We start from the raw sequence: 26,196 nt of genomic DNA, 5'->3' as shown, positions 1-26,196 counted from the left end.
TGTCCTCAAGTACATCACCCTTGTATAGACCCTCTGTATACTCCTTCCACCTTTCTGCTTTTCCTTCTTTGGTTAGAACTGGGTTTCCATCTGAGGAGCTGATATTCATGTAATTGGTTCTATTTTCTCCAAGGTATGTTTAATTTCCCTGTAGGCAGTATGTACCTTACCCCTAGTGGTATGCACCTCTACATCCTTATATTTGTCCTCTAGCTTAGCCATTTTGCACTTTATGTCGATCTCCTTTTTTTGAGACGTTTGTATTCCTTTTTGCCTGCTTCATTTTTGAATTTTTATATTTTCTCCTTTCATCAATTAGATTCAATATTTCTTCTGTTACGTTTTAGTCTACAGTTCATAACCAATAAATTGTGGTCAGAGTCCACATCTGCCCCTGTAAATGACAGACTTTAAAACCTGGTTCCTAAATCTCTGTCTTACCATTATATAATCTGATGCCTCCTAGTATCTCCCAGCTCCTTCCATGAAAACAACCTTCTTTTATGTTTCTTGAACCAAGCGTTAGCTATGATTAAGTTATGCTCTGTGCAAAATTCTACCAGGTGGCTTCCTCTTTCATCCCTCATTCCCATTCCATATTCACCTACTATGTTTCCTTGTTTTCCTTTTCCTACTATCAAGTTCCATTCACCCATGACTTAAATTTTCATCTCCCTTCACTATCTGAATGATTTCTTTGATCCCATCATACATTTCATCAATTTCTTCATTATCTGCAGATCTAGTTGGCATATAAACTTGTACTACTGTACTAGGCGTAGGCTTCGTGTCTATCTTGGTCACATGTCTATCTTGGCCACAATAATGCGTTCACTATGCTGTTTGTAGTAGCTTACCCGCATTCCTATTTTCCTATTCATTATTAAACCTACTCCTGCATTACCCCTATTTGACTCTGTATTTATAACCCTGTAGCTACCTGACCAAAAGTCTTGTTCCTTCTGCCACCGAACTTCAGTAATTCCCACTGTAACTTTAACCTATCCATTTCCCTTATTTAAATTTTGTAACCTACCTGCTCGATTAAGGGATCTGACACTCCATCCTCTGATCCGTAGAACACCAGTTTTCTTTCTCATGATAACAATGTCCTCCTGAGTAGTCCCCGCCTGGAGATCCGAATGGGGGACTATTTTACCTCCGGAATATTTAACATAAGAGGATGCCATCATTTAACCATACAGTAAAGATGCATACCCTCAGGAAAAGTGATGGCTGTAGTTTCCCCTTTCTTTCAGCCATTCTCAGTACCAGCACAGAAGGCCGTTTTGATGAGTGTTTACAAGGCCAGATCAGTTAACTATCCAGAATGTTGCCCCTGCAACTACTGAAAAGGCTGCTGCCCTCTCTTCAGGAACCACACGTTTGCCTGGCCTCTCAACAGATACCCCTCCATTGTGGTTGCACTGCTATCTGTATTACTGAGGCATGCAAGCCTCCCCACCAAAAGCAAGGTCGACAGTTCATTGGGATGGAAAGGGGGAGGGGGGGAGGAGGAGGTGGAAAGTACATCTATCATGATCAAAAATAAAAATAGATGCAATGGAATTATATCCTTTCAGATACAATTTTACCATGTATATTGAAGATTTGCATGTTGGCTGTCGGGGAAGCTAGGAGCTATGCCTTGGCCGTGCGTTGTAACTGCTGAGGGGAGAAGAGAGAGATGACAAGAAGGCAGTGCCGACTCCTTCCCACACCACTGGCGAATTACTCTTGTGTTGAGTTTGAGTGAAAGTAGATGTGACATGTGGAAATATCGACAGCTCTCTGAGACAGATGAATATATTCCAACTCGTTCTTATTTACTCCACTACTACTCGTCAACCTGATGTGGTCAAACTGTAATATCATGAAACTGTCAAGCGAATTTAACTTATGCCAAAAAATCTGAAAATGCAAGCTTTGTTATTTTTCCAATTACTCAATTGGCACTAAAATTTCACACAAACAAAGATGACTGACATCAGAATTAATCACCAATGAAAATTAATAATCACTGGGTGAGGTAGCTATAACTGTCTTTTTTTTCCTTACATAGAAGGGAGCACAGGATTCCACCAAAATTTAAACGAAAACCTCTATCTCTATTTACAATGTTACTTGTTATTTTAATAGCAACTGCAGTCTTAAAAACATTCCCAAGCAAATTCGCTGTTACAGTACATTGTCCTGGCACTAGTCATCCTATGGAATATAACAACATGCAGATTCTGGCATGCACTTCCAGCTATTGCGAGTGCTATTAAGGAAGCAGCTGAAATTTAATTAGCAAGCAACCTTATAAATAGAGACAGAGGTTTTTGTTTAAATTATGCATGGAATCTTCCTCTCTTCCTTGTCATAAAACACTATGTTAACTCATCCATTTATTATTAATTTTTACTACAGATAACTTCCGACAACAGTCATCTTTCGTTGTGTGACAGCACTCGTGTGTGTGTGTGTGTGTGTGTGTGTGTGTGTGTGTGTGTGTGTGTGTGTGTGTGTGTGTTTCTGAAATTTCAGTGCACACCTACATTTTATATTCCCTTGCAAACTGATACTTCCTGTGATTTTGGCTTGAAAAATGACAGGGTATACTTCTATCAAAATATCAGTGGTTGTGAACGTCACCAAACCACAATCCCCAAAATATTGGGAAAGTGAAAATACGGACTGCATGATGAATAGTTACCTCTGAACAAATCTGGAGGTGGTTCCAGTAGTGAAGTCTGGCTGCATTTCGTTAGGTAACGGTATGCCCACCCAATAACATAGCCAATCATAGCCACAGCAATAGTAAGTAGAGCCATCAAGATTGGGTGCTAAAAGCAAAGAGTCAATGCTCAGCATTTCAAAATGCACAATTTACATCAAAATAACTTTATGAAATCAATTAAGAGTTAACAATTCTTACATAGTTATTCCAAATTAAATTACATTATTGTACTGTAACAATAGGCACTTGATACTTCTACTATTCTCCAACTTATTTCCTATAATATACAATAATGTTTTGTCCACATATTGTTGGTTTTAATAAGTATTCAATAAACTAAGCAAGATGGAAGTAACTTGTTCTCTCTTCCAACTACTATTTTCTCTTACACCAGTATCTATCAACAGAAAGTTTAGTACACCTGATTACATGTTTCCTGGTCTCCAGGATGTTTGAAATACCATTCTGTTCCTAATATTTTGATGTATCTGTAAGTCATCTTCTGCACATGTTCTGAGCAGTAGTCTGATATGAGCTTGCTACCTAGACTCCAACCATTGTGTTGTATTGTGGTGTCATACCCCTATTTACAAAAGAAAGATCACTCCCACCAACCACTATGCCCTTTGATACACACCATTCTTCTGCCTGTGCCATTATTCTGTGAAATGTATCTCTTCCATGTTCCTCAGTTTTCACAGATGAAATGAAACAGGGATCTTAATAAACTGAACAGTGGCTTCCAGGTATTATAAACAGGTTTTCTGATACCATTATTTCAAAAGACTCATTCACATTGTCTCAGAAACTGCACTGTGATGATAAACTTTTTATGTGATAATACGTCATGTGGTGCTGAGTGACAGCTGATCAACTTGGCTGCTAAGCTGGCATCTGTTGTTCATATCATCATAAATCGCAATATTAGTACAGACACAAGATTAAAAAAGCTTGATACAAATGAGGGACTGAACTTTCAGAGCACCTATATCACCTCAGTTTGTCAAGGATGGGTAAAGACAAGTAAGTTCCACATAGCAAATGACTACAAATTGTAAAAAACTTGGTTGGTTGATTTGGGGGAGAGGACCAAACTGTGAGGTCATTGGTCCCATCGGATGAGGGAAGGGAGGCGTAGGAAATCGGCAATGTCCTTTCAAGGGAATCATTTCGGCATTTGCCTGAAGCGGTTTAGGGAAATCACACAAAACCAAAATTGGGAGGGCCGGACACAGGTTTGAGCCATTGTCCTCCCAAATGCAAGTCCAGCGTGCTGATCACTGCGCCTCATCACTCAGCTTGCAAAAAGAAATGTGTATTTACTGCCCAGGTATTTCAAGTGTACAACTCCCTTTACACGGAATACAAGTTGTTGCAGGTGGATAATATAGTTTTAAATTTATATGCTATTAAAGTCTCGTGCATTTTTGATGATCTTGCTTTCCACTACACTCTTCCTCAAGGAAAATTCAAAATTCCTTACTCCAAGGAAGACATGGGTTACTTGGTGCATATTAGCAAGGAGGAGCACTGTTTTCTCTACACTCCTCTTTCATGATGTTCTGAACCCAACCAATGTCTCTGGTACTTTGGACACCATATAGGACTGAGTATGTAGAATCTCAATTTTAGTTTAATTAATGCACTCTGGTAACAGTGAATTGAAGGTGGGGCCCTTTAAAAATTTGCCAGTTATTTTCTTAAAGGAGTATCTTTGCCTCTCATAATTCTCTTCTTATACACTCTTTCTGCATCTCTGAAGTCTTCGTTCGTTATGTTGTTGCATATCGCAGCACCACCTCCCAATTAACAAGCAAGTTGCCGGATGAAATAAAATTTGTCTGTAAGAATTTCTTCCTCAGTGTTTTCCGTTTTCCATGAAAATCCCTTCATGCCCCTTTAGGATTCAGAACACAGATGGAACATCCAGGGTGGAATAACAACAATTTGAATTAGGACTGGTAGCTGCTCACCAAAGAGATGTTGTGTTGAGGGTCAGAAGGGCACATTTTAAAGAGGACTAAGCTATCAGGCAAAGTCCTTCAGGTTTAGGAACACACACACACACACACACACACACACACACACACACACACACACACACACCTACGGTCCAGCTGTGAATAAATTTACTCGTCTTACAACCAACCATTTTTCTTACTTGCTTGAAGCTGATATGTTTAATACACATATGTCCAAATTTACCTCAAGCCTTGAGATGGATCCAAGACCCCATTCACTGTTGCATAACATTTTACAATTGTACCCAGTTACACTAAGCTGATTCTGAAGGATGTAGGATGCGGTAGTTATTCGGAGGTGATGAGGCTTGCACAGGATAGAGTAGCATAGAGAGCTGCATGAAACCAGTCTCCTGTCTGAAGACCACAACTACAACCACCCAGTTACAGTTACTGAAGTGCGCCTATGTTGCATCTGGTTTGGGGTATGGCAGCACTAGCTCAAAGTGTAAGGCCTTATTACACCTTTGTACTGCCTCATAGACCTGAAATCTCAATACTTAAACATGAAGTTAAACAACTAAAAGATTGTGTAGTATTCCACAATTTTACACCTCAAAGAGTATGGTGGCATGGACAGTGCTTGATATTTCTGCTCCTCAGGCCTTCAAGCTACATGGATCTACTACGAGCCTCCAGTACAAAAGGCAACACATTTTCAAATCATTTATGTTCCTACTTGGCTAATTCTCTCTTTCACATTCTGCCCATAATTTACAATATAACAGTTAGTTTATTGGTCTTTTCTCTCCGCCTTTCCATCTCTTTAAGGGACTGAACAGGATATAGTGGATATAGTTTCACTTACATTCTATCCAGTGTAAGTTTTGATTTTAAAATTTAGAGCACCATTGTGAAGATCTAGAAGGAATCTACATAATGATGTTCCACCAGGTATAGTTCCTGCTTTTGGAAACATGAGGTTTGGCAGGTGTATTACAAATCTGTAAATTGACTGTTTATGCTAACTCATCTTACTGCTTACCTTTGGACAGAATAATATTTCTAAATGATCTCTTATCTCCGATTCAATAAGTGAAGCGCCAAAATTAAAAAGGCCAGTTGAAGTAGACAAATTCTGCTTATGATATCAGGATTTGCTCAACAAGAACTAATTTAATACTGGCCCAGTCAGGTGGGGCTCACAATTTAACACCATCCTGAATGCACATGTAACATGATGAATGCTATGAAAGTTGAGTGACAGTGATTAAGAACATGAATTCAAATTTGGCAGAAGCATGGTTGAAATCGATGGTGAGGCTCTTACTTTGAATTTTCTGGTATCTTCCTATTTAATCTCTCACAAATGAGGTTGTTTCTTCAAGAAACAATGCATCTTAGTCATCGTCTCGTACTTGAGTGTCTGGGTTTGTGATCCATGCCCTATGACGCAACAAGGATTAAAACGTTAACATCCTTTTTTTTTTTGCAGAATTGCTACAATATTATTGAAATTAATGATTATATACAGGCAAGCAGAAACGATGTTCACATAATTATAAGGATCCTGCAGAGCATTAAAGCCTGGACGGAAATATGTTCATTAAATTCCTGGTGTCATCTGTGGAAGGAAGGTACTCAGTTCTTTTAATATTATACGTCACATTGGCTAAATTATTTTGCGAGTGTAACAGGGAACAGGATTAACTCTTAATGTTTTGCTAAACTAATTAAAATGAATAATGGATGAACTACACACATGAAAAAAGTTGTGCATCACGCCAGTTCCCAAACGCTTTATGATAGACATTGACTGTGGATATTTTATCACAGGCACAGTCCCTTTGACTTTTCAGAGATGTCATGAAACCAGCCAAAAGATGTAAACAACCATGCATGAGTAGTGCCTATTAGACAGAGGGGTCCGCCAGCAATCAGTTCCAGTCATTCCATCAGCAGGGAGGTGGTACACTGTTGTTCGGACATGGAGGAGGAGGAGGAGGAGGAGGAGGGAGAGAGAGGGGGGGGGGGGCTGAACGACATGCCTCGCTCATGCCACCCAAGGGCTGCTACTTCAGTGGATGACCGCTACCTACAGATTATGGCTTTGAGGAACCCTGACAGCAATGCCACCATGTTGAATAATGCTTTATGTGCAGCCACAGGAAGCCATGTTATGACAAACTGTGCGCAATAGGTTGCATGATGCACAACTTCACTCCTGACGTCCATGGCGAGGTCCATCTTTGTAACTACGACACCATGCAGTGAAGTACATATCGGCCCAACAACATGCCGAATAGACCGCTCAGGATTGGCATCATGTTCTCTTCACCGATGAGTGTTGCATATGCTTTCAACCAGACAATCGTCTGGGACGGGTTTGGAGGCAACCCACTCAGGCTAAACGCCTTAGACACACAGTCTAGCAATTGCAGAAGGTTGAGGTTCCCTGCTGTTTTGGGGTGGCATTACAGGGGGCTGACATACACAGCTAGTGGTCACGTGAAGTGACCTAATGACTGTACGATATGTGAATGCCACTCTCTCTCTGACAGTGCAACCTTATCGGCAGAATATTGGCAAGGCATTCGTATTCAGGGACAACATTTCGCACAAGCATGCATCAATGCAAGAGGAAGTGCTGCTCGGTATTAGAGGTATCGGTATGTACAGCTATCTGGACCACCACCTCTAAAGGTCTCACTGGACGGTGGTACAACATGCCATGTGTGGTTTTAATTACCAATAAAAAGGGCAGAAATGATGTTTATGTTGATCTCTCTCCCAATTTTCTGTACAGGTTCCGGAACTCTCCGAACTGAGGTGATGCAAAAAATTTTTTATGTTTGTATAATTACTGACCAACAGAAAGATTTATAAGCTCTTAAAAACTATTATTTAATAATAATAATAATAATAATAATAATGTTGTTGTTATTAAGCTTAATGAAGTGGTTCAAAAATCTTAAAGGGGTAAATGGGCTGTGATGATCCCACTGCCTCGCCCTTCATTCTTCCGGTATCACACCATTACACTTCTTTTTCTGACTATGCATGGTGGCGAAGTGGACTCGCACATGGGAGAATAAAGGTTCAAATCCGTGCTCAATCATCCTAATCTAAGTTTTCTATGATTTCTTCAAATCATATAGGCAAATGCTGGAATGGTTACTTTTAAATGTCATGGCCAACTTCCTTCCCCATCCTTGAATCATTCTGACTTGTGTTCCAAATCTAATGAACACAGTGTCAAAGGGATGTTAAACACTAATCTTCCTTCAACACTATTCTATCATCTTCACATATCACCACTGCATATTCTCCTGAGGAACAGTGTTGTATGTATCACACAAATCTCAGGATGATGAAATGAGAACACTAAATTTTTATTCAGCCCTTCTAACATAGATCACTTAAACAGAAACTGACAGTTATACACTTACTGGTGCAGTTTGGCAGACTTCAAAACTGTAACATCATGAGTTAGCAATTCACTATTCTTTTTCGAGCATCATATACTATCACACTACCACATGGAGAGTTCAGTTTTAGAGTGAACTAAGTCCATTTTTGGGTATTTGTCAATAGAACCTCCCACTGTACTGTAGAGAAATGTACTTTTCATAGTAGTATTAAATTAAGTCCATAACTTTCCTCAGAAGTAATCAATTGTTTTCAGAGTTACTGTGAGCGAAGTCCATAATAGTTTCGTTTTACAATTACAGATTCAAGGTATACCTTTTTTGTTTAATTTTTTAAAATAAATACTTGGGTTGTAATAGTCTGATTGAACTACTGAAGTTTCTGAAGAAATGTTAACAGTGTCTTGCAATCAGCAAGCATTTACGAGAGAACTTGCGAAATGTCAAGCATGTAGTTCTGTTTTTAGATTCTTCCTCTGACAAAATCTAAATGTCAAAATGACAAAAATAGTTCCAGATTTTGACCAGAAATAGAAAATATAGATTTGACACTCCTAGAGGACTTCATTCTTGCCTAATAATACTGACTATGCGTAACTGAAACACTAATAAATAAGGACAAATATATGTACTTTGTTTGAAAATAATAAAATAAATTTCCAGTCACTAATACTTTGAAAAACTCCGTAACATGGAAGTGGACACACGTGGACAGCCTGTCAATTAGATTAATATAGTGGCTAAGATTTGGAAAATGCTCACCTTTAATGATTGAATACAAACACATTCAACAAACTTTGCACTCCCACTCAACAGATTAATATGTAAAAGAGAAAATCTGCAAAAAAATGACCAATGAGCGATGTGAAGAAAAATTGTATGAAATCTGTCATGCCCTAAGTGACACCACATCACACATACTTCAAAAGGCTTGCAGTACAGTTAAACATATGCTCCAGTAATATAACTTCGCAAAGTGAGAATGATGACATTGTCTATAACTGGAATCTTAAATACTTGTGCAAGTGTAATAATACTGTTACATCTCCTCAGTGTAACTTCTCTAAGAGCTAGTGGTGTAATAGTAGTGTATTTAAATATCACAAGAAACAGGTTAGCATAATTTGTGATATAAAACTTATGTTGCTAATAAATCTTATGTCAAACACATTTCTTTGTGCCGTACATTGTTATATTTTATCCTGAGAAGCAGTAACTTCAATGAGTTTGTGGATGTAATCTAGCATAATGGTCCATTTCAAACATTTATGAAACATACTTAAACCTTGAAAATGGTTAAATCCTGTGATTAAGTAATTCAAGGGGTTTACCTTTTCAGTCCTTTCTCCCAAAATTGAATTTAATAGACTTTGTCATGTTAATTCTGACCCCTCCATGTATCAGTAACAAAGAATATTCAACTGTGTTAACTTCTCCATTCAGTCTTACAACATTTTAATTCTCAGTCCCTCAACTTATACGCACAATGAACTTACTTTAATTGAGGGTTTATCAGTTAGTAAATAATCTGCGATGACCAATCCGACACCAATAATGATACCAATTCCAGCTCCCAGCCAAGGTATCTGAAAGTCAGCTAAAAAAGAAATGCAAATACTTGTTTAGACAGTTTACAGTGAAAAATAAAATACAAGAACAAGTTCACATTTAATAGTAACAAAGGATTTTGAAGTTTCAAGTTCAAACCTTCAATTAAATACTTCCCAACACTTATTTTAACTTCATCAGATAAATTGGCATGCCGAAATAATGTAACAATTAATCTCATTGAAATCCCCATTTTATTCCTGTAAAATACTAAGACCAGTACCGAATTTAATATTGGTGGCCAGACACTACAAAAGATATTTTCAGTTGATCCTTTCATTGAAAGTGACGAAATACTCATTAAGTCACACACAGTTGGCATTTAGTCTCAAGTTTGTCCCTAAAGCTTAGTATTTTTATGCATATTTATTACTTCAGTCATCTGTAGATCTAGTTACCCAGAAAGTATGAAATACACTGATGAGCCAAAACATTATGACCACTGCACAGTGTGACCTTATACGTCACATTATAGTGATGTGGCGCAGTAACAAAATTTGTAAGCAGAGCAGACAAAGAGGGGAGGGGGGATTACCCCAGTGAAGATATGGGCTGCAAATGGTGGAATCTGTTCAGCTAAGCAACTTTGATAAAGGGGAGATTATTATTAGGCAGAGTCTGAACAAGTAACTCAAAAACGGTGAAGATGATAAAATTTTCATGTGCTATTACTGTGAGCATCAACAAAAAGAGGCAGAAAGACAGTGAAACTATCACTAGATGCTGAATGGTTGGATGACCACAACTCTCCACAGAACGTGGGGTTCAAAGGCTTGTCTGCTCTGTAAAGTAGGACAGATGGTGATTGGCATCCCCTACGTGTTCACATGTTGACCCAGTGACATCATTAATTACAGTTACAGCGGGCACGAGACCATTGTGATTCGACTGTATCGGTGGAAAAGTGTAGGCTCTATGGGTGAATCACATTTTTGCTGCACTAGGTCAATGAAGCAGTATTATGCTAAAGGAGACATTCTCCTGCACTTGCATTGGACCTGTGGTAGTAATGGAATGCTGACAGCTGCAAACCACCTGCATCCCTTCACAATTGATATGTTCCCTAAAGGCGTTATCTTCCAGCAGTACAATTTTCCATGTGTCTGAGCAGCATTATAGTGAACTTATGTTGATGTCTCGGTGAATAAATCCGGCCAATGTAAATCTTATGGGATCCATCCGGGTCGCTACTAGACGCCAAAAGCTTGTACAAAAATCAGCGGCGCATTATTTACGGAATTACATGACCTGTGCATAGACACAAAATGCCACATACCTCCACAAACTTACCAAAAAAACTGTTGGATCCCTGATATGCAGAGTCAGTGATGTACTTCATTTCAAAGACAGTCAAGCTATTAACCAAGTGGTCATACTGTTTTGGCTCATCAGTGTACAGTTGTCATGGTGCCTTTGATTACTGCAATGGAATCCATGTAAGACTAGGTGAATGTCCCCCATACCATAATACTACCAGTTTCGAGCAGCCATTCACCTGGATTGAGTATCTGGACGCAACTATCAACCTGGTGTAACAACAAACATGATTTGTCCAACTAAGCAACACATTTTCACTGATCCATGGTCCAATCTTTATGATTCCATGTCCAGTTCCATCAGAATTTATGTTGTATTGGAAACACAGTCGAGTCATCTGCTGTGGACCAATTTGTACTGATGACTATTCTCTGAAACACCTGTACCTTCACCACAATTGTACTCTGCCATCAGACCTGCCACAGACCTACACCTATCCTGCTTCATAGGGTGGGTGGGTAAGCCTCTGACATGCCAGCTGTGTAATGAGGCACAGACATCCATACTGTCACCTACTCAGTTTTTCTGTCCTGCAACCACTTTATATAGATGTTCACGACAATAGCATGCAAACAGCTTCACCATTTCCCTGATGCTCATTCCCAGGTTCTTGGCCACAATATACTCTTTATTAAAAGTTGTTTGAATATGTGATTTTCTCCATTTGCCACCCTATAATTGCTAGAATGAAACCCCATTCATATCTCTCTCTCTCTCTCTCTCTCTCTCTCTCTCTCTCTCCCCTCCTCCTCTGTCTGTCTGTCTATGTACTTTGTGCCATATGCCCACAACACCAGCAAGCAGCATTCATTCCCACATTGAACAGTGGTTCTGCCTTCTCAGTGTGCATTATAACACTGCCCTTCAAGTGTCACTACCACCATTCCATTTCCAAAATAATTTGAAATGTATGCGATTGCTTTCTGCTCATTTCATGAACAACCTTTTCCAATAAGAGTGCTTTGTAAGACCCAAAAAATGAGCCAATCCATAAACTGGTTTCAAAATCACAGTACTTTACTTGGTAGGGTCCATCTGGAGGTGGTCAGCTGTTGCTTTCCTCTGATCTTTTATCCGAGTTACCCAACCAGTTGCAAGGGGACTGGAATTAACATGGGCTCTGAACCACAGCACAGTTTGGCATTTTTTGCATTAACAAACCATTACCAGACAGTGAAAAAATGATAAGCTACAAAAAACCTCAGTGATGAGCAAGGACTGAAACAGACTTAAGGGTTTGTAGTCTGATTACCTATGGAAAAACTTGAGCCACATTTCTCAAAATTGCTTACAACTCCAGAAACTCTCCTCAGGCTGCCTCTTTGCTTTTCTCAACAGTTTATTTTGCCTTCTCCCTGATAAATGATGTTTAGGTCTTCGAAGTCTAAATTCTCATGTCTCTGTCATTTCCCCTTATGTTTGCTTATTTCAGCATGGCATCCCTTTCCCTCTAGGTGTGCAGCTTCCAAATTTTAAAAAAAAATTTACCCTACTTTCAGCCAGGTGCTCTTAACTATTCTCATTTCACATGACAACCTGATGATCATATTCCATTAATCAAATACTCAAAACATTTTGTTTGTTTCATTACAGTACCTATTTCAACTTCATGACTATGTTGCAACTGTAAGAGGGCCACAGTTTCCCAGAACTATAGTATCAAGATGTTACAAAATCATTCCAACAATAGTTAGTGAAAGAATTGTGAGCATATATCAAAATAAACCTCCCCGATTTAAAGATCCAGGAAAAAACCACAGTAGACAACAGTGAAAAATGTGCCACATTGTAGAGCATCTCCAGGAATTTATTTATCATCAATACACCTGTACATGTGAACCATTTGTAGCACAAAGAACATCGAGTCTATATTCAATTTTTTGCCTAGTTCTTGGTAACATTTCCTCTGTTATTGTTGCAATCGCATTAGTGATAAGAAGTCCCAAGATAGGAATATCGTTCACTTTGGTCGAATATATGCAGTCCATCACCAATCCCCACATGAAGAAATCAAGTGGCATAATGTCAGGTGAATGTGGTGGCCAGGCAATGGGTCCTCTGCGTCCGATCCAGTGATTAGGAAATTTCCTATCCAGGAACTTGTGAAAAGCTTTTGACCAATGCGGCACACCTCCATCTTGTTGAAAAATGATGTTGGGTTGCAAGTCTTGTATCTGAGGGTACATAAACTGCTCCAACATGTCCAGATACACTGACCCATTCACTGTCTGTCCCTCAAAGGAAGAACAGTCCCACAATCCTGTCACGCATTAGCCAACACCAGACGTTCAGTTCAGGGCCATCACAAATGTGCTCAATGAAAACGTGCACATTCTGCAAACCCCAAATCTGAACATTATGCCTATTAACCCTTCCTGATATATGAAAGGTTGCCTCATCTGAGAATAGACATCTTTCCAGGAAGTCGGCATCCATACCAATACACTGCAGCATATCCACAGCAAATTGTTATCAGCGTGGTTTGTTGTTCGGCATCAGATGTTGCAGAATTTACACTTTGTAAGCACACATACGAAGACACAGGTGAACTACACAATGCTATGTTGGTCGAGGTACATCAAGTTCCTAGATGCTTGACTAATTGACTTCTGTAGGCTTCTGAGAAACGTTTGTCTGAAGTCCTCCACTGTCTCTTCTGGGAACACCGTAACATACAATGCTAGAATGTTTCAGAACATTTCCTGTTGCCAGAAATTTCCTGTACCATTCCTTACTTGCTTTCACATCAGGTGCATCAAATTCATACAACTTCTTTGCACAGTAATCAGCGATTTTGTTTCTGCAAACCACACTACTACTTGCGCGGGCTGCTGTGGAATTGCCATTTTCACTTCATGTGAGCATGCTGCACTCTGGCTACGATACTTGGCTCTTCTGACACGAGAATATAAATTCTTTGAGATGTTCTACAATGTGGTGCATTTTTCATTGTCATATCTACTGTGGTTTTTCTCTCCTGGGTCCTTGAAATCAGGGATGTTTAATTGGGGCACCCTTTATGTCTGTCTACAGTTTGTATATTATTACTCAGTATGAAGACATTAAAAACATGATTAACCAGACCTTTTATCATTACTCTATTCCTCTAAATGAGAAGAAAGGTGTTTTAGTAACATGTATGAAAGTGGTTGTATACAGTATGGCTTTGAACAACTATACCAAGTGCTGGTTAACTACCACACAAGGGCCAGCAACAAATATTCTAATGAAAGTATGTACACAAAAATTTGTTTTCAATTCTAAATGTAATTTTATTCATACCACATAGTACAGCACATTCTAGTGGCCAACACTTATTCATTCTCATTTTGAAAGGTTTCATCACACTGGTGGTGTGGAAAGTTCCCGTAGTATCCTTCAATTTGTACGTTTATTATATAAAGATGACTACTTTGTATGCCACACAGGATCATCGTTATGTAAGTCACACTATGGAACACCTAACAGTTTTTGGAACAATTGCATCTACTGCCCCCACAATAATACCTATTGTACTACTGCAAGTAATGAGCTTTTGATTCAACTTCTACTCGTACAACTGGACAATTTCCTATACCAATGTTAACCTATGAAATTACTATATACAACCTCACTTCTTCACTGTGGCATTTTCAACGGCGTGCTGTAACTGTTTTGGTATTTATGTAAGCCTGTTGTTGCGTTACGACAGCTAACAGTCCTTTCCAATGCTTATTCATCACTTTTTCATATTTTGAACGGTTTGAAGACTGTTACAGAAAGCAACAAAAACTAGTTAACGAACTTTAATTGTGATAGGAAGATTGTGGTCTAGGCTTTAAAAGCTTTTACTTTTAAAAATTTTATTTAATATATCACATTAAAACCTCCATCTCTTCCCTCTGGCCATGTCAGCCTTCAATGGTACTACTGTCATAACACAAATCCATGCATCTTGTTTTTCTATATGGGAACAGTTTTTTTGTTGATTTGCTTACCATACCATTAGTACCAATAAAGCCTTGGCATATACACAGTGATTTTTTTGCAACTGTCATGGCTTTTTTAAAACATGTCACACATGACCCATATCTTCTCTTCCTGAACTTCCTGCCAACAGTCATCCATGCCGATAGCCATGTCACTGTGTATCATCAAGGAGACTGCTGTTACCAAAATCCAGTCCAGTTCCCATTCCAAGGCAAAAGTATATAGACAGTGTCTCCAGCTTATGGATCAAACAAGGCAGTTGCATGATACTCTTGGCTGTCAGCACATATGTAGAACTTATCTGAGATGCACAAACACTAGAAGAAAACAATCACATGGCCGGAGTGTCACGCAGATGCAATCAGAAGAAATAGAATAAGTGCAGCAGCCTGTGCTGAGACATGTGAATGATGCCTCAAGGCATGAGAAGCCCACTTCAAACTCCATTATTATCCATTTCATAACAATCGACCTCCAGCTGAGTTCGGATCATAGTTACATTGCATGGAGAACACTGAAGCATCCCACACTGTAGGAATTGTGGAAATGTCTACTTTTCTTTGATATATGAATATTAGATTTTAGGTGAAAAGGTGGCAGCAAATGCTATAAACCATGCTTTTTCGAGCATTTTTTTGATGAGTGTCAACTTTGAGGAGTCCTAGAAACCAGACCATAGGAGAAAAATTTCCTTTGCACAGTCCAAAGAAATCTCTCTCTATTTGCAGGCAGATTTTTCATTATTTTTCAATTAGTCATTTAATTGCTATCATATCTAACGCAAGATGCTAGAATCTAAATTCCTCTAGACACTTTGGGGAAAACTTTTGAAGGCCGAGTGATACAACTGTTTAGTATCGCTTATCTTAAAACTTTTTCCTTTACTACCATGTTTTTGACAAAAGCTCAACTAAGTTCAATGGGGATGACTTTGCAGGTCACCAAAGGTAGCCATAGAGGTGTAATTTCCTTGCCCATTTCCCAAAATGTATTCTTGTGACCTGACATCAACCCCCATCATTGTAATAAGTAGCCCATCCAGTGTTTCACACTTCTTACTTCTCACAAGAACTATTCTCTTTTCCCTGCTACTCTTGTTTTCTATCAGCACTGTTTTTTGTTTAACTTTTTTTATCTGAAGCCCAATTTACGAACAGCAAATCCAAGAGTTGTTCCACTCACACCAGGGAAATTATAAAGTTCAGTCTTCAACTTATCCAATATGGCTGCTACTGTTGGAAGCTTCTTTTCCACACAGAAGTCATGTATTTTTCTTCATAAAACTCCCTATTTAAACTCATCCAGAGCAAATTTCTGTTGCCTGGCAGAACTCTTATTGATGATATAAAACATGAAGTTTCTCTGTATACTTTTGAGATTCGATTCACTGTATTTTCATTAATACAGAGATGTTCAGAAGTTAGTTTTCTCACCGTGATTAGCAACTGCTTGCACCCTCTATCGGCCGCAAGTAAGCACCAGCATGAACACCATAGTCTTTTCACTAGTCTAAACAATGCATTGTTTCACCCAAGTATTAAGGCAATTTATTATATCATGAAGGCTATCTCATATGATTACATGACAATGAACCGCAGCACAGTTGTTTCCTATGTGATGGAATGATCCAATGTAAACACTGCAACAATGAACTGCAAATACTGTTCACAGGTTTGGCAAGATTGTTTACATGAGTACAAGGTGCATAAAGACGCAAATGCAAATAAAGTAAACATGTGGTAGTGCTGCTTTACCAGGTGTACCAACATGAAATGAGCGTTTATTTTTTCTGTAGTGAAAATGAAACACTAATGTTGAATTGAAAAGTAAAAACATTTTATTCAAAGTACTGACCATTGCTTTCTACACATTTTGACAACCTTTATGGCAATTTGTGGACACCACACCAATAGAAATGTGTCTTTTGAAGCAAACCAATCAGACACTCAATTTTCGGCTTCTTCGTAGGAATCTAAGTGTTCCTCAGCCAATGCATATCCCATTGATGAAAACAAATGGTAGTCTGAAGAGGCCAAGTCTGGTGAATACAGCGGGTGGGGTAGCAGCTCCCAGACAAGTGTTTTGATTGTATCCTGAAGCAGTTTTGCTTTGTGTGCAGGTACGTTGTTGTGCAAAAAAATTACTTTGCCATGTCTTCTGGCCAATTCTGTTCTTTTTCGATCAATGCATAGTTCAAATTGATCATTTGTTGTCTGTAGCGATTAGCATTCACAGTTTCACTGGGTTTTAGAAGCTCATGATACACCACACCTTTCTGATCCCACCAAACACAGAGCATTGTCTTCTTGCTGAATCGATCTGGTTTTGCAGTCTATGTTGATGGTTGTGCCGGATTAACCCATGATTTTTCTCATTTAGGATTCTTAAAATAAATCCAGATAAAATAAATTCAGATTTTCTATCATGTCTCTGAAGCAAAATTTGACAAATGGTTTTTCGGTTTTCCATCTTTCATTCAATTTATGTGGCACCCATTTTCCACACTTTTAGATCTTTCCCATAGCTTTCAAACGGTAAGAAATTGTTTGTTGTGCAACATTTAGCATTGATGCCATTTGCTTCGACTCAAAGTATCATCTTCATCCAATACTGCTTGCAATTCGGCATCTTCGAACATTTTTGGGTCTTCCACGTTCTTCATTTCTTACATCAAAATCATTATTTCTAAACCATTAAAACCATCTTTTGCTTGTTGCTTCTGATAGAGCATGATCATATGCCTCGACAAGCATTCGATGCAACTCTGCAGCGCTTTTTTCAAATGAAAACAAAAAATTAATGCTTTCCGCAAATCATCACTTTCTGGTACAAAATTCGACATTGTTAACATGACGAAAACATATGATGTTTACTCCATGACTGGATGTATACTAAATATCTTTGACAGATGTCATACCAACCAAATATTATATAGAAAGAAACTTCCACATGGGAAAAATATATTAAAAACAAAGATTCCAAGACTTACCAAGCGGGAAAGTGCCGGCAGACAGGCACATGAACAAAACACACAAACACACACACAGAATTACTAGCTTTCGCAACCGATGGTTGCTTCTTCAGGAAGGAGAGGGAAAGACGAAAGGATATGGGTTTTAAGGGAGAGGGTAAGGAGTCATTCCAATCCCGGGAGCGGAAAGACTTCCCTTAGGGGAAAAAAAAGGACAGGTGTACACACACACACACACACACACACACACACACACACACACACACAAGCAGACATATTTAAAGGCCTTTAAATATGTCTCTGCGTGTGCGTGTGCGTGTGCGCGCGAGTGTACACCTGTCCTTTTTTCCCCCTAAGGGAAGTCTTTCCGCTCCTGGGATTGGAATGACTCCTTACCCTCTCCCCTCTCCCTTAAAACCCACATCCTTTCGTCTTTCCTTCTCCTTCCTGAAGACGCAACCATCGGTTGCGCAAGCTAGTAATTCTGTGTGTGTGTGTTTGTGTGTTTTGTTCATGTGCCTGTCTGCCAGCACTTTCCCGCTTGGTAAGTCTTGGAATCTTTTTTTTTAATATATATATATATATATATATATATATATATATATATATATATATATATATATATATATATATATATAGGCTCATTCACAACAAATGTTCCCTATCCTCACATTTGTATGTTAACACTCATTTCCTACTGGTGCACCTGGTATGTAGATTTATGTGCATACAAACATAACAGCTTTCAAAAGCAACAACAAACTTAGCATTTATACTGTTTGTCTTGCCCACACATATCACCATTAGATTAATTACAATAACCTACATCTGCCATTATGACAAAATGACTAATCAGAAAGCCTGTAGGTAGAGAAGGTTGTATCTTTACACTTTATGAAGGGACTCTTCGAAGTTGACACCAAAAAATGCTTGAAAAAGGACATTTCCTCTTAACTATTACCATGTACATTGCTTCCTTTTCAACTAGAATATAATACTCCTACGTGAAATAAAAGTAGACATTTCCAGGGTTCCAGCATAATACAACAGACTGACATTTGTCATGCAATGTAACCAAGATATAAGCTTAAAGTCACAGGTCATTCATCATGAAATGGATAATAGGCCATGATGCAGTGTGTTGGTTACTAGTAAGGGCTGTTCATTGTGCTACATGGTATGAATAAAGTGTCTCCACACATGGAAAATTTACATTACTAGACCTTATTCCCTCAATGATTGACACCCACCGACAAAATCTACACCTACTGTTTCTGAGAAGGTAATCAATGAGCTGCCAGTGACGAAGACCCGAGAAACACCAGCAAACAGTAAAGAAGAATGTACAAAAACAAAATTCTATTTAAGAATAGTAACAAACTAACATGGTAGCCCTAAGATCCCCAGAACAATATTTAACACCTCCAACTTCATCTTTGTTTACCCTTAACCCAACGGAGGTCTCTCACAACCTACGTTGTAAGTGACCTGGCACTCCTTCCCATCCTGTATCACTCAGCCCATTTTCTTCCCATAGTTATAAAAGTTAGGTACAGGTTTTTTTTTCAACTTTTAAATACATCTAACAACAGTACTTAGAATTTCACATTCTGAAGGTAAGTACTGTCCCGCCACTTTGTCTCCCTGTAATTTTAATATTGTTAACTTTCAACATCACACCTACATTTGTTTTCTGCTGTTGACACAGGATTTCCTTGTACACATTTATTCATTCAATCACAAATCTATTTTTTAAAAAACACATAATGCTAGTACAATTTTCAAGCAAGGCACAGTTAAACGACATGATTTTTTTGTAATTAGGTTTGGTTCTAAAAGTGATAATGGATGTTCTGGTGAATGCGCACATATGCACATCATGTGCTGTTACTTCGTGCTGGCTGATCCCACAATGCTGGAACTGTTGTTCAGCAGGTAGACTGGGTTGTGTCAAGTAGAATGGGTGGAGTGAGAAAAGAGGTGGGAACTGGGATAAGAAGTTGGGGAAAGTAGGCCGATATCCTTGAGGGAGGCAGCAGGTGTACAGGATAGATCTGAAGGCGGTTGAGGCAGCAGTTACGAGGGACAGGAATGTGATACGTGGATACTGAAGCCAGTGAGTTTGTGTGGAGCACAATGATGTAGAGCAGTTGATTGGGAGGAGCACCTGGGCAAGTAGCTATGTTATTTGTTTAACAAAATGTTCGTCATACATACCTTGCCTCTCTTTCTGTCTCATTTCTGTTGTTTTACTGATAGCATCCAAAATGCTTTTATCATGGGGTTGTAGTCTTAAAGCACACCCATAAGACAACAGTGCTTCTGTATAGTGTCCTGTGGCAAGTTCAATTTCACCTTTCCTGAAGTAACCCTGCGGAAGCAAGTGCAATATTATAACAACTCTCCATGTGTCATAACATCCTGTGTTGGATGGATGCACGCACGAGAGAGAGAGAGAGAGAGAGAGAGAGAGAGAGAGAGAGAGAGAGAGAGAGAGAGAGAGAGAGAGAGAAAGTATTTCCCATCTGTAATAATATTTCTACCAGCAATGAAGAAATCTATGGAATGTCCATTCTGTATCTACAAAACACATGTACTGCTTCTTTTTCTTTAAATTAGTACTCTCTGCTACAGATATTACAGTTACATTAACATGCTTGCCAAACTAAGAACCTCTTGAGTGTGAGATCGCAAGTTCAATCATTAGTAAGAATCATTTTCAGGTGTAATGCTAACAATTGTGACAGGAAAAATATTAGTTGCTTATGACTCAACTTGTGCATCACGGGAGTGACAGACAATGACTAACCAGGAGAAGCAGAGATCAACCTTCTACGAGATGTATGTATTATGTGGACACTATATTGTTGCACTTTTAAGTGGGGAGTGTTTTGAACTATGTTGGATAACATATCAGTAGAGGTCGGGTCAAAACTTCCACTGCCAGCTGCAGCAAACAATTGCACTGCAGCCACTACAAAATGCTTTGTGTTTTCCAATTTGCTTTGTGTCATGGGTTACTTTTTTTCTCCTTATTTTGAAATGAATGAAGATACTAATCTTGGTGCATAAAGGGATTTGAATGCAACTCTCATCACAAGAAAAGATATCAGCGATCTCTATGACTGTTACGTCAGTTCTGCTTTTGTGGAAGCACAGAATGTGGATGTAACATGGCAGTCTTTTGATAGAGATGGGGCTTATTCCCCTGCACCATTCCTCTCCCTCAGGCAGAGTTATTTGTTTATAGCCATGGGCAAATGCCATGACAAACTATTCACATATTACTTTCACAAAATGAAAATCTTATACGTTCAGGAAATGTTCAAAACAAGCCATTACCTTGCACCATGAACATTGAATGAAAAAATAGCATGCCACAATGATCAAAATGGTTCGCACCAACACCACCAAGACGCAAACTCCTTCAGAGTGTGTGGGGCTGCAGATAGTACAATAACATGTTTTAAAAGTCATGGAGGAAAAAAAAAGAAAAAAAAAAGTCCAGAGCCGGAATTTGTCCAGTGGTTCCAGGTGGTGCGAATTGGAATGTCTTACACTTTAGGAGGGATAGTTTGCTCTAAAGGAGTGTGATTTTTGTACATAGACCACGAATTCAGCAGATGCAAGTTATTTTGACCAGCTACCAGCCAAAGGCGTGTTCATACTGTAATCATTGCTCTCTTACTATCATTTTTCCACTCTTGCTTGCTGTGATGTAAATATTCCCTATTGCCCTTGCCAGATCATGCACAGAGAAAGAATCTTAGAGGGGCAGAGCGCCTCCAATTTCTCGCATCACAGCAAATGACTTTCCAGCCAGTTTGCCAGCCTGACTAACAGCGTAACTCTATATTAATTCATTAAGGCACTTATGTTGTTTGATTTTGATACAACTCTCATCTCAAATTTCCACAGTTCCTTTCATATGCATTTCCCCTTCAAATCCTGATTGGCCAGAGTTGAAAACAAATTCCTTACTAAACGATAGGGTATGATTGTTCTTCTGGTCTACAAATTTTCGAGCTGATTTCACAGTTCATCAAGTTTATGCTTTGTTTGAAATTTCACCAAATTAATTAGTTGTGCTACCATCCAGTTCCATTGAAATCACAGTAATCTACGTGGTGCACAATTTGTTGTCCATTACGTAGGCGGTCACTATCACACACATCCTATACATTGCATCGAGCCTCCCGGAAATGCGCAAACAAGAATAAGTTCACCTTGTCCTCCCTCAAATATCCATATTTAACTGAAGACCGGATTTGTGGCTGCCCATCCGACAAGGATGATTTAATACATGAATCGAAACCTGTTTCAATATCACTTTCCTTTCACTCATTAAATACAAATTGTCATTCTACTCAACTACATAGTCTGCACAATCAAGTGTGTATGGCCACTTACCCCACTGACTCATCCTGCAGAAAAACTAATATTTCATCTGCCACTTCTTTCTCGCTCTGGAAATTCCTTGGGTTCCTTTCTGATGAAATGTGTACTTCAGTAACCATTATTGTACAAATAATACAATATTTATTTTGTTTATCACCATTGCTCTGCTTTGCTTTGTATTAACACCATTAGTACTGTAGCACTATTGAGAGTTACTTGTCGACTAAGCATTTCAACTACTCTCTGCAGCCTCATGTTGTGCTTACCATTAGATACCTCAGTCCCACCCCCTGTCGCCATTAGCAGGCAATATTGTGGTTACGTGTAGACAATAGGTGGGGTGTTGAATGCTGTATCATTGGCCTTTTGCGACCTGACACTCAGCAGGTTCCTTGTTAGTCAAAGAAAATTGTGTAATAGAAACATAAGCATAATAACATACAAACTTAAGTTCTAGAATGAGTAAGTGAAACTTACATACTTTGGGCCAATCAGGTTTCAATTTTATAGCCTGTCTCGCATCCTCCATTGCTAGGGGATACTGTTGTTGTTTGAGAAAAGCTAAAGATCTATTACTGTAAAAGGTGTGGTCAGATGAATCCAACTTTATTGCATTTGTGTAATGCAATACTGCTTCAATGTATTTCTTTTCCTTAACACAATCATTTCCTTTCTCTTTATGCTGTTGTGCCTGTTTTTTAAAAAGAAAGAGAGAGAATTATGAGTACACCACACAATTCAGTTTTATCTGTTTATGTTAAGTAACATTTCTTTCTACTGTCTCTGCATTGTCTTCCTTTCTAGTTGATTGCACTATCCTCTTTAAATAATATCTTTTGTTTTTCTAATGCTATAAAGATAACTCTTAAATCCTAAAAAAAAAATCACTGTGCTCACACAGATATTAAGTTAAAAATTGGAAAAAGACACTAGTTATTTAATATAACCCAGGAGACAGCAGTCCATTTTTTTTCCAATTGTAGTGATTTCTCCTAATATCACTATGTTACACTCAGCTTAACTAACCACAAAGCCTTTACACAAGATTAATATTAGTTTATTAACACATATTCTGACAGCTGCTTAACTTTTTTAATGTATTCCTTGATCTATTACACATGCCCGGAGACTTCAAGTCGGGATATATGGAATAGCATAGAATTGGAAACTAATGCTTTAACAATTCTGTGCTTTCCTATTTAATTATTTCTCCGTCCTAATTCCTGTAATTTAATACTACAGTGTATGACGGATGTTCCATTATAGTGCTCATGAAAGCAATTTCCGTTCATGATAGGATAATGTAGAGGTTCTATGTTAGTTAAGTTAGTTATCAGTCTACATGAAGATCAAATAATCAAGCATCAACTAACATGAAGAATGAACAAATAATTAAGCTTGATTTGGTGCTACAAATAACACAAGCAACACAGTTGCTTCTCTCTTTTAATCCAGACCTCGAGCAGAACATGTCTTTTTGGTCACCAACTTAAGTTAACATGAACCGCTTCCCCTTCTGTTTCTCATTTTAATTAATTTTTCGACCTCAGAGTGGCATAAACCTAACTTCCATCCCTAGGCGCACCCTTTGTACTCTGTATATCCTCTTTATTGTACTTAATTTCCTGTTACGTCATTTAACGGCAGCCCTGGATGCCCACTATCAGATCTTGGTGGCTCGACCTCCTGCACACTGCTGCCACAAGGCATATTTAACAACCTTCTTCCCCCTTCCCTGCCATTTTATACATTAATGTTGGTGTCATAAGTTTCTCTCTCCATCCCCAAACCATGTAATATTTTACAATTAGTGTCAGGAGCGGGATGTTAGCGCCTGTGTAACTTTACATTGGTCCCTTGTAAACTTTCCCTAACTTTTGCACTGGTGGTTATTAGTGGTAGCAAAGTTAATGTCTACACACACACACACACACACACACACACACACACACACACACACACACACACACACAAGACAGTAACTGAAATTGTGGACAGCAAAACAAAAGCAAAAATTCTAAACTCTGTTCTTAAATGTTCCTGTCTCAGCGGTATCCCCAATTTCATTCACCCACCACTGTAAAGAAAATTGATATAGATACTGGTGTCCGCGGTGTTGAACAGCTGAAATGGCTAAAATGGAACAAAGCTCTAGGGCCCAACTGAATCCCTATTAGATTCTACACTGAATTTGCATGTGAGTTAGCCTATTTTTCATCCATAACCTACTCAACAGTCGTTCTGCATCCGGGATGTGACATCAATTAGTATGTACCTTTGTTTGTGGAATCCAAATCTAATTTTTAAAACATTATATCCCACAAGATTTTTATTTTTAAAGTTTAATTGTATATTTTGTGTATTTCACAGTTTACTAAATTCTTGGTTAGATGTCTTTTTTTTTGGGGGGGGGGGGGGGGGGGGGGGGAAGCTGGACAGCACTGATAGAAGATCTACAAAAACATCACTAGATGGCAAGTGTGATAATGACTCTAAACTATACTCATCTGATGGCAAGATAAACCCTAGCGTAAATGAGACTGTACATCAAGTGGACTTTGAAACATGTATGGTGCAATTATTATAAGATTTAACTGGGCCCAATAGTGTACCATAAGTTTTTGTTACTGCAGTGAGTGTTTCTTGTGAGAGATGGTGGAACATTGTAGTGTTAAAAACATACACTTTGTAAAAATGGCATTAATGTTTAACAAACAGAGGAAAAACCAGCATTTCTGAAAACCACAGAAGCCTTGAAGAATGAGGAACCAGTCAAAGAAGTATTCCAATCAATAAACAGAACATTGTCTAAGATGAACCATTACCCAATGGGGCAGAAATGATGCTCATCATCCCGTCTCATCTGCGGCCAGCACAGTTTGCCATCTGGTCACCTAGGATTTCTGGAGACCCTAGACAATCAGATGCAAGTATCACTGGACAGGGGTCTAATGATCTGTCAGAAAATATGTGAGCAATTGTATAGAATGCCAACAAAGGAGGCATATACTCCAATGCGTCTGGTACCAATACCACTTGCAGCAGTGACATTCCTTCAAACTGATATCGACCTTTTGGTGAGGTTCTTAAAAGGTGGCAAATGGGAATCAATGGACAATAGTGTGCACTAACTAGCTCACTTCCACTATTCTGTCACCAAAGCTGTACAAACTGCTAAAGCTCCAGAAATTGTACACAGTTCCTTACAGGTGACATTTTGAAGCATGGAACAACCTGAGTGATGATCTCTGATCATGGGAAAGTTCTCCAGTTGAGACTAGTATCTGAGGTAATTCCACATTGTGACATCTCCCACAGGATAACAACTGTGTACCATCCACTCCACAAATTAAGTGCCTCGAAGAGTGTTTTAATAAGCCATTAGTCGATATGCTCTTTTTATATATTGATTTCAAACAGAGATTGGGATACAATACTGCCAACTGTGATGTTCCCAGAAGACAATGCAAAGCTAGACATTTTTAGCTTCTTACTGTTCTTTCCACTCCATAGCTGCGAGGCTGAAATGACAAGGGTTCCACTGTTCTCATTTTGAACTGGACTATACTCAAGATGTCTACATGAATCTCCTCATCACCAAGACAACAGAAGCAAATCAGCTGGCTTGCAGACAGGCTCTGGATGCTCAGAAGACAGAGCACCGTAATGCCAAGCACTGGTCATTAATATACAGCCTGAAACATTACACAAATTTTTACACCTGTGTCGAAAATGGCACTATTGGAAAAGTTACTGAAATGCTATTGTGGGTTGTATTGTATCCATCACTTGTCAGCTGTCACATACGAAGTCATGGATTGG

General features: G+C 38.7%; 1 protein-coding gene across 3 annotated transcripts in view; it reads right to left on the bottom strand.

Annotated features, from left to right (window-relative positions):
- Positions 1-26,196, bottom strand: part of LOC126281539 (STI1-like protein) — a 39,668-nt gene that overhangs the window by 6,107 nt on the left and 7,365 nt on the right. For 2 of the 3 annotated variants that reach the window (XM_049980592.1, XM_049980593.1), the window contains exons 3-6: positions 22,856-23,065; positions 20,194-20,347; positions 9,608-9,708; positions 2,699-2,828 (exon numbers count right to left, since the gene is read on the bottom strand). In XM_049980592.1, coding sequence (XP_049836549.1) covers positions 2,699-2,828; positions 9,608-9,708; positions 20,194-20,347; positions 22,856-23,065 — 595 coding nt within the window. The remainder of the gene's footprint in view (positions 1-2,698; positions 2,829-9,607; positions 9,709-20,193; positions 20,348-22,855; positions 23,066-26,196) is intronic. The other variant, XM_049980594.1, reaches the window with a different exon arrangement.

This window comes from Schistocerca gregaria, chromosome 7 (genome assembly GCF_023897955.1).
Source record: "Schistocerca gregaria isolate iqSchGreg1 chromosome 7, iqSchGreg1.2, whole genome shotgun sequence".
NCBI classification, from domain to species: Eukaryota; Metazoa; Arthropoda; class Insecta; order Orthoptera; family Acrididae; genus Schistocerca; species Schistocerca gregaria.
This window is presented reverse-complemented; position numbering and strand designations above follow the sequence as displayed.